Here is a 10,391-nt window from a genome sequence, read left to right on the forward strand (position 1 = left end):
ATGACAGAACAAAACAAAGTCTATTGTAGGTATACAAACAGTAGTATATTTGTTTATCAGAATTAAAATGGAGGCAGTGCATGTTACAATTTTTCTTTTAAAAGAACAAAGTTCAAGAAGAGTCAGATTTGGCTCAAACTCTTATTGTAATTCAAAACGACATGATATGTCTATCATTTTGTAATGTTTGAATTTACTAGATTGGTATAAATACAAAACTTATAATATGACAACTAGTTGTCATAATTATTGTACTTTTCAGGTGACCTATTGCAATTGGTTGTCGTCCGTCGTGCGTTAACAATTGAACATTTTTAACTTCTTGATAACTTCCAGTCCAATTCTTTTCAAGTTTGGTATGAAGCATCTTTGGGACAAAGAGGACATAAATGTAAATTTCAGGACTCCTGCACCCCTGAGGCCTTAGGGGCGGGGCAAAAACTGCCAAATATTGACCAATTTTCAAAAATCTTCTTCTCAAGAACCGCACATGTGTAAGAAAAACTAAATGCACGGTGATGTAGAGTAGGAAGGCCTCTACCGAAATTGTAAGATTCTTTATCCCCGGGGTAGGGGTTCTGACCCCAGAGTGGGGTCAAACTTGGTATATAGTGTTTATGTGTAAAACACTTAGATAACATCTTCTTTAGTACTATTGATACTAAATTGAAACTAAATGGATATTTAGAAAGAGCAGGTAGTCCTTTACCAAAATTGTAAATTTGATGAACCCAGGGGTAGGGGTCTTAGAATCAGGGTTGGGCACAATGGTCAGTTATTAAATGTGTGAACAATAGATATTTTTAACTTCTTGATAACTACCAATTCAATTATTTTCAAATTTGGTATGAAGCATCTTTGGGACAAGAGGGATATAATTTGTAAATTTCAGGATTTCTGCACCCCTGGGACCTTAGAGGTGGGGCAAAATCTGCCCAAAATTGACCAATTTTCAAAAATCTTCTCTAGAACCAAACATGTTTAAGAAAAACTAAATGCATTAAGATGTAAAGCAGGAAAGCTTCTACCACAATTGTAAATTTCATGATCCTCGGGGCAGGGGTTTTGACCCCAGGGTGGGTTCAAACTTAGTATATAGTGTTTATGTGTAAGTTTGCTGATACTGTTTGAAATCTAAATGCATACTAAGGAATAGCAGAAAAAGATGTACAAAAATGGTGAATTTCACAACCCAGGGTTTTTACTCTAGGATGGGTCCAAACTAGTCATATCTTTTAATGTTAATACATCTATTATATTATGTGAAGTCTTTCATCAGTGTATGCACTTATGAGGGTATTGAAGTTGTAAGAAAACATCTTGTTTTATACTTTTGCTGAATGTTAAAATTAAGACTGGATATTCAGAACAGGAATTTTTTTCTAGATCTCATAGCCCTTGGTAGTAGTGATAATTTTTCACTAGTACTCAGGTGACCGATAAGGCCTGTGGGAGTAGTGATAATTTTTCACTAGTATTCAGGTGACCGATAAGGCCTGTGGGAGTAGTGATAATTTTTCACTAGTACTCAGGTGACCGATAAGGCCTGTGGGAGTAGTGATAGTTTTTCACTAGTACTCAGGTGACCGATAAGACCTGTGGGCTTCTCGTTGTATTTACATCCACCCAGTGAATTAAAAAACTAGAATATGACATCGTTAGATAGATGATATATACATAGCAGATTGTATCTTTGGATCATAGATACATGTACATGAAATACTCACCAAAAATGGCTATTTTCAGCCTCTGTTTGACTAAGAAAATATAAGTCGCATGTTGCGTTGATTATGAATAGAGGTACATTTGTTGACAACTCCATGTTGTCAAAAAAAAAACGAAGCTAGTTTTGATTAATGCTTTTATTCTTTCAACTGATGGAAATGGCCCAAAATTTGAAACCTTTGTGACGTCATAATATGTGTGCGTATCTATAGGAGGGGGGGGGGGTGGATCAGTTCCGGAAACGATCATTTTCACATTATCGTCTGTCTACAAGTGTTTCAACATGGAAATTACTGATTTTCGGAGAAAACAAAAAGAATGTTGGGATTTCAAGGACAGACATGGCTAGTGTTGAACCTAGCTGTCTCTTAAGTGATATTTGAATGATCTTTATCCATTCATATTCCTAATTTTATTTTTACACTAAAATCCGCGTAGCAATCGGATTAAAATTAAATCTTTGATCCGCTCTGGTAATATTATGCCCTCGAGACCTCATAGCGACATGATATTACCAGAGCGGATCAAATCAGATTGATCTGTGTAGACAATCAGCCAATCAGAAATGTATTCTAGTTGTAAATAGGATTGGCGTAGAGAACTGATGCACCAGATATTGGGGATAATATTTGACCAATGGAAAAGAATTTCATTCTGTTCATCTGTGTGCTTGTCCGCAAAAACTTTAACCTTGGCCATAACTTTTCAATGGTGTGTGAAAGGGCTCTCATATTTCACATGTATATTCCTTTTAAAACACCTTCCTTTAGTAGCTAAATTTTCGACCTCATGGCCTTGAACATTGGCCTACTTTTGAAAAACTTTAACCTTTTCCATAACAGTTAAAGAATAAGTGCTAAAGCTTTTATATTTTACACGTGTAGACCTTGTTGCAAGAACTCCCTTTCAGGAGTTTAGCCACACGGGGACATTGTTTTACAACACATCTTGTTTTATAATACCAATAAAGGGATATGGGGATATGACATGGATTTGCAAGTAAAGTACATTGTCGTTTCGTATGATTGATCGATTGTATATTATTTAACATCTGTCTCGAGAATCTTTCATTTATATTTCAAGACGTCACCATTGCCGGCGAAAGACTGCAAATATGTAGGCCTATGCTCGGCTCTCATAACCGGTGACCGCCCAGTATTCTGACGGTCCGATAGTCCGACGGTTCGGTAGTCCGACGGTCTGATAGTCCGACACTCCGATAGTCCGACGGTACGGTAGTCCGAGAGTCCGAAACTCCGATAATTTGTGGCCACATATATAAGAGATCGCTATGTAATAGGCAGCAGAAAACAGGATTAAGTGCCGTGTGCCAGAGCGATTTTTTACGTCACAAGAGCAAAACATCGCACAGTGGGAAAACTTTGAACGGGTTCGACCTACATCGGGTACCTGTAAAGTGCGAAACGAAATCTACCGAAACGTAACCCACCAAAACGAAACGAAACCCACCGAAACGAAACGAAACAGATTGTATAACCGAACTCTATTAATTATAATAATTAAAAATGGTGTATAACCGAACTCTATTAATTATAATAATTAAAAATGGTATCTTAAGCCCCTGTTAAAGTTACCACATATAAATAAAATTTGCCTCCCCATTGTGGTAAGTTTTCGGCTTGACAGATACAAAGTTTTAAAAGTTGGAAGAGGGTGAGTAAGCACAAAGTTCATATCTGAAGTTGATTGAATACCCTGTGCAATTAGTTTCGGATCCATAAATTTCAGAACAGAGGGTTACAGTTCGGCATAAATACACGTTTCAGTATTTTTTGCTCTAAAGACAAATCTATGTATACATGTGGATGTTGTGTATTTGTATGTAGTATATCAAACGGTGGATTCTGAGTATGTCCTCCCGTTCTCTTTGTAATTTCTGCTTCCCTTGTTCATAAGCCTTTTGAGTTTACAAAATGCTGACCTCCTCCTGATATTATTGCATAAAAAATTCTGTTTTCCGTCCCGTTTTCAATTCCCCGTCCTAGCAACAAAACAAATGTATAGAGTTATATTTAGACTCACTACATATCAATAATAATTTTTAATAACACACACATATATATTTTACCGAATTGCATTCATATAATATGGTATACTATCTAACTTTTTACATTATTGAAAGTACTCGCACCTCAGCAGTTAGAGATAAAATAAAAGGTTAAGAGCTCTTCCTGCTTTCAAATTTCTCAGACACCAGTTTCTTAAAACAATGTATTTATACCCAAAAGCGGATCCAACGCCAGCGACCCCACCCCTTGTTTAGTGTGTTTCGCCAGACCTCTGAGACTGTAACTCTCCGTTCTGAAATTTATTGATCTGAAACTAATTGCACATGTTATTTAATCAACTTCGGATATGTACATTTTGCTTACTCACCCCCCCCCCCCTTTCCAGCTTTTAAAACTGTGTATCAGTCAAGCTGAAAGCCTATATCAAAGGGGAAGCGAATTTTATTTATATGTGGTAATTTTCACAGGGGCACAAGATACCATTTCTAATAAAAGAGTTCGGTTATACAATCTGTTTCATTTCATTTCGGTGGGTTTTCGTTTCGGTAGATTTCGTTTCGTTTCGCACTTTACAGGTACCCACCTACATCTACATGTATATATTTCGGCATCGTCGGAAGCACACGGTTGATTACGCTTCGTTCCTTTCTCCATCACCCGTGGGTTCATTCATTCCTACTCGCTGTGTGTGTGTCTGTCTGTCTGTCTGTCTGTCTGTATGTATGCTGAATTTAAGGAACATTTTCATCGTGTCTTTATAGAGAGCTACATGTATGTAGATACATGTAGGTATACATATATACAGATATCTATAGGCTTGTAGGAAGGGCTGACAGCGGATACTCGTCAGGGACGTAGCAACAGAGGGGGGGGGGGGGGGGCTGATCCCTTCCCCACTTTTTAAAAAAATTTCCTTTCTTCTTTTTTACATGTTAAAACTCTTTTTGGTTCGGCTGCCCCCCCCCCTCCCACTAATCCTTTCTGGCTGGCCCCCAGCTTCCCCCTTTCAAAAACGATGCCACGCGCCTGCTCGTGTCCCCTTAACACTTTCAAAAGTAGGGAGTGGAGACAAGAGTATGTATGTGCCCCCTCCTTACACTTCTGGGACCCCAAACGAGATCCTCATCTTTATATCAAATGTTGTTTGATAACATCCTCCCCTTAATTCTAGTGCAAGAAATTTCTGTTCAAAAATTATTATTTGCTATAAAGAAAAGTATATCATAAAATTGGTATAAAATTCGGATATACAGATTTCCGTTGAAAAACTTAGATAGGCTCTGATTGGCGCATAATTGCATTATTGTCGTTCCATACAAAAATTGATTTCCTTATTGATTGTGTTATGCCCCGTTATACAGAAAATTTTCATTTAATAAACTTTTGCCCGTGGGGGGGGGGGGGGGGATGAGGCCTACTTCAAACTTTTAAGACTGAGCAGGGTGTAGGGATTCCTACCATTTTTAGCTTGTTATTTCAGGGGTTGGGGTGATTATGTAGGTTACCGTCGCCATCTCCATGACGTTTATGTGGAACATTTTGGAATTGAATCCCATTTTAGCATGTGTCCCAATCTAAGTTTTGTGCTCTCCTACCAACACTTTACGGTATTTGACTACGGCATTGGCGTTGCCTTATAGCTACATGTAATAACAAATTCGTCCGAACAAATTGCTAATTCGTCCGAACAAATGGCTAATTTGTCCGAACGAATGTCTATTTCGTCCGAACAAATCCATAATTCGTCCGAACGAATTACTAATTTGTCCGAACGAATTACTAATGTGTCCGATCAAATAGCTAATTCGTCCGAACAAATTGCTAATTTGTCCGAACGATTTTCTATTTCGTGCAAACAAATGGCTAATTAGTCCGAACGAATAATATATTTATATATGGCCTTTCTACGCCGCCGTAAGTTCACACTTGAATGATTTTGGTCAGAAATTGATTGTCTAATTTATAATCAGGCCGTGTCGATTTTGGCGGTTTCTGGTAATTTCCTTAAAATAATGCCTGACATGAATACATTTTAACTCTATTAATTAACATTTTTGGTGATGGTCAACATGTCGGACTATCGGACCGTCGGAATATTGAACCGTCGGACTATCGGACCGTCGGACTACCGGCCCGTCGGACTATCGAACCGTCGGAATACTGGGCTTGAACCCTCATAACCATTGAGGAGCGAGGGATCTTTATCGTGCCACACCTGCTGTGACACAGGACTTCGGTTTTCGCAGTCTCATCTGAAGGTCTACCCCCATTTAGTCGCCTCTTGCGATAAACAAAGGGTACCTATTCTAACCCGGACCCCCACGAGAACGTTTCGTATGAAGATGTTTTGCTATCATGCAGGTGTAATGTGAATGACCTGCATTTAGAAAATATCAGAATGTTCAGATCTACTTTCAAAATCATTGACTTGAAAATACCAACAGATAAAGGTTGTCGCAATTAGATATTGGTGATATTCTTTATGATGTCCTTTGTAATTAATACAGCATAAGCATTGACGAGTCAAACACGTACATTTAATAAAGCTTTTATAATAATCCTATTGTATCTTAAAATTCATTGATTCAGTTTTATTTTTTTCACAGCATCTACCAAGTGAATTAATTCGGTTTTATGCATTCAGACTAGTACTGATATATTGCAGAAGGCATACCTTTATTGATCAGATAGTTTGCTTATTAAACCTATAGCTACTGTTTTTGTTATTACGAAAGGAAATATGAATATAGATTAAAATCAAGCAACAGGGCTCCATTAGTTCGATAGTGACACGTGTAACCGGACACTATATACAGTAGATCTAAGGAATCTTTGTAAAAAGAAAAAGTCAAACTTGAAACTACTTTCGCTTTCAAGGACATCCAGAGCGTATGTTACATGTACTAATCCAATTCAAACTTGATGTTAGTTACAAGAGAACACACGGATGTGTATCCCGTTACTTTTCCTAATCAAAAGGTGATAGTTTTATGGATACGACGACTGCTTTACATTATGTATGACCATATGTCGATTGTTGTGATCAAGACGTGTATTTTTGTACCAATAATCTGATTACAATACTGAAGGAAACTAACATTAATCGATACGTGGGTACTTGAGGGATGAGGTCAGATCATTGGGCTAGCAAACATCCTCTAAGTCAATAAATCTTGGGGCTATTTCTAGTGTCCACTATCTAAGAAATGAAGGAAAGATGCTCATGTTATTGAAAGAGCGACAGGTGATTTGCTGGTCTAGGCGAACGGCAACGCTGTTTTCCCAATTATAACGGTCAATGTATTTTGTTTTAACTTCGTGCAGTGACGAAGCAAAACAAGCACTCATAAAACCCAGACCAACTGAAATAACACAATCGATTTGATACGTTTTACACTTCTCTGGGCATTTGGTAGTATTCCCTGGATTTAGTTTCAAGCACGAAAAAACAGCCAAGTCGTTTACTATGATCAACAATAAAAGTATTTTTCCCTGCCACCTAATCGCAAAAATACTGCTTCAATGTTCACTTTCATTACATGGAATTAATTGAAGATTTTTCGTCCAAATCTATTCACTGCTGTTTGAACATTCGCGCAATTTCACCCCTGCGTATTTTGTGTGGTGGAGAAACAACGCCTGATCGCACGGAAATAGATTTTTCTGTTTATTTCAGGATACAAGAATTCCACAAGTTCTCATCACAAGCACATGGTCACTGAACCCTACACTCCCAATCATTTTATACAGTATTTCAAATTCTGTAGTCATATTACACACCCACGGTGTTAAGTATTTAAAGTGTGCCAAAAATACTACACAATTTAAGGAAAGATAGAAACTCGAGAAATTGTCAAAATCCGAGGCTGTTTTATTATGCGATACGTCATTGGGCATTTTATTTTCTATCTACCACTGCTATCGATTTAATTGACCAATAACATGCGATACGCATAACAAAACGCAGGATCAAAATTGAGTTCTGGATTTTGGACAATTCTTGGGGGTAGGTTTTTTTTTATGAATGTTTCGCACTTTTGGGGTAGAAATTCACTAGGATGAGTTGGAATGAACTGCATGCATCAGTATTTATTTATTTTTTAAAAGTATTTAAAAAAAAAACAAAAAAAAAACAACAAAAAACCAACCCAACAATTAAAAGACCAACATATCTGGCCGGTACGAGAAATCTTTCAACGTGAGTATTATTATAGTAGGAAAGCAGTTGACTTTTTGAATACATATAGAGTCAAATGATTATGCATACTCGGAAATATGGATCATAAATAGGAGAGTATTACACATTTAAAACAATGACTTGGATCGCCACAGTAATTTTCTCGAAAATTTACAAAAATGAAGCAAAGTCTATTGATTCTCTGCAGCTTATTTTAGATAATTTAACTACATGAACCAATACAAATGAAATATGACAGTGCTTTCGGAAAATTCAGCAGTGCTTATAATTTTTTGTTTTTCCAGGTTGTGACTCTCTGAAGGTGGTACCACCTCGATCTTATAAACATGTTATAAAATACCAGGAGCAATAGAGTTTTTCCTCAATCATCAAAACTGGGTTAATTCTACCAATTGAGCTACACAAATTTCTAGCTGGGCTTTAATGCGTGATTAGATATGCAATCCCTAGTGTTTCGCACATTAGTCTTAAAACGGTATATTTTCTACAATCCGAACATTATGTTTGATTCTGCAATCAAATGTTATAGTAACAGGGAGCACTAAGCACCTTAATTAATTTATAATACGTATTTCTCATGATTCCCACTTATTCTTAATGCAGATACGATGTATAATTGTTCGATGGCTTTTGCATAGAAACAGAAAACTAATGAATTGCAGCGTTCAACAGTTGTACAGACGAACGAGAAGTAAAGACAGTTTGCTCCGCAGCCCTTAGTTTCAGATATCGAATTTCTCTCTGAATCTTAAATGTTGAGGAGGAAATTTACAGCCCGCAAGAAGACGAGAAATTAATGTTCCCATAAAAGTTTAATTTTTAGTGAATTTCAAGGGAATTACATATTTTTTTGCTTGGGATAGTTACTTTAAACTTTCTACACACTAACTAAGGTATGCTAGTTATCATCGGAAATCTTCATTTAATTAGCTTTTATTCATTTTACCATTACTTGGAAGTTTTTAAAAATTTCTGATTTATAAGGCTGCCATTGATTTTTGTTTCTAGATAGATGCCGCACTAACTTAACGTCTCAAACGATAAGCCTGATTTAAGTTCAAAGGACGATATTCATCTGTATAGAAATCGAAGATTTTGAATAGATATCTTGACATTTATTCGACGTATTCATATAATTGGCGATAGTTTTGGAATGAATTAAAGCCCTGAAAAACTGATCAATGCAGTGTGTATTGAGGTAGCATGCAAACGACGGATTGCAAAACACCAGCGAAGAGTTTGGAAAATAGGTCAACTTTACCAATGTGTGTATTAATTTTGACAATGCTTCAGAATGCAAACACTAAAAGTACAAATTTTCAAACTATGATAATTTGAAATTCTTCTCTAAACGTGAAATTGTGAATATTGTGCAATTCATGCATGTTCCCAACTTGAATTTAACGTATTTAATGACGACCATGTGATATTTAGCATCAAAGAAATTCTTGGACTTAAAACCCGGGAAAGGTGTGTTTCTGGACAGTATGTATTTTTCTGTGTTTTCGTAATTTCAGTTCCTACTGTTATGACATAAATCCAGACGATCTTTTGCTCTAGTGTATTAGTTAACAGGAACAATGCAGGAAAAAACCCAATAAAGTGTTGATGTTCTTTTCTTGTGTCAATTTCTACAAATTCTTATTAATAATCAATGAGAACACTGTAAATACGAGTGCAATATATAAGTGACGGGCATCCTTAGCTCTGAGCTGATAGCTGCAACCCTTTGGAGTAAAACAAAAATCCAAATGTTTCCGTGGGGTTGGCTTTTATTTGATGGACTGGCAGAAATTTCTCTAACACTCCAGTCGAGCACGGTTGATCATGACTTTGTACAGGGGTAATTGGTGGTGACACTTGACGATTCTTAATCATATTACTTCTGCCAGTAAGTAGGAAATAATCCCCTTTCTATTTCTGGAGGAGAACTAGGGGTCATATGTGCATCAAAAGGTTAGTATTGTTTATGGTTCTGAAAAAACCTAATGTGTTCCCGCTGCTCAGCATCTGCAGTGATTGGGAACGTTCTTTGTTATACAATCATTAGCCAACTTCAAATGTTTAGGTTAGGAAAAGAAATGAACTTTTTTAAACGTAAATTTTCATCTTCTCATATTTTTCAGGGATAGAAGTTTATGATCAATATTTGACAATAAGAAGTTGGATTTATACCCGAAGACAAGACATATTCAAGACGGAGTCGTTACCGAGCTTGTTCCCAGAACATGACTCAACTAAATCTAAATTATGCGTCTCTAACTTCATTTCTGAATAATGAAAATTTCGTTCTACCTGGATTTTATTGTGTATGTGATTTCCTTGTCCTATGTGATCCGTGTGTCTGTTTGTGAGAAGACTAATATTACTGTTGGATACTTAACAGTAGACAAGACTGACAAGTTCATCCGTAATCGACAAGGAAGGATAATCTCCGG

The 10,391-nt window shown here is 36.7% G+C and overlaps 1 protein-coding gene across 1 annotated transcript in view; it reads left to right on the forward strand.

Annotated features, from left to right (window-relative positions):
* Positions 1-10,391, forward strand: part of LOC125671589 (receptor-type guanylate cyclase Gyc76C-like) — a 47,404-nt gene that overhangs the window by 3,015 nt on the left and 33,998 nt on the right. The window contains exon 2 of the mRNA XM_048907402.2: positions 10,080-10,391. This exon is cut by the window's right edge and continues 223 nt beyond it. Coding sequence (XP_048763359.2) covers positions 10,231-10,391 — 161 coding nt within the window. The 5' untranslated portion in view covers positions 10,080-10,230. The remainder of the gene's footprint in view (positions 1-10,079) is intronic.

Source organism: Ostrea edulis, chromosome 4, assembly GCF_947568905.1.
Source record: "Ostrea edulis chromosome 4, xbOstEdul1.1, whole genome shotgun sequence".
Lineage (NCBI taxonomy): Eukaryota > Metazoa > Mollusca > Bivalvia > Ostreida > Ostreidae > Ostrea > Ostrea edulis.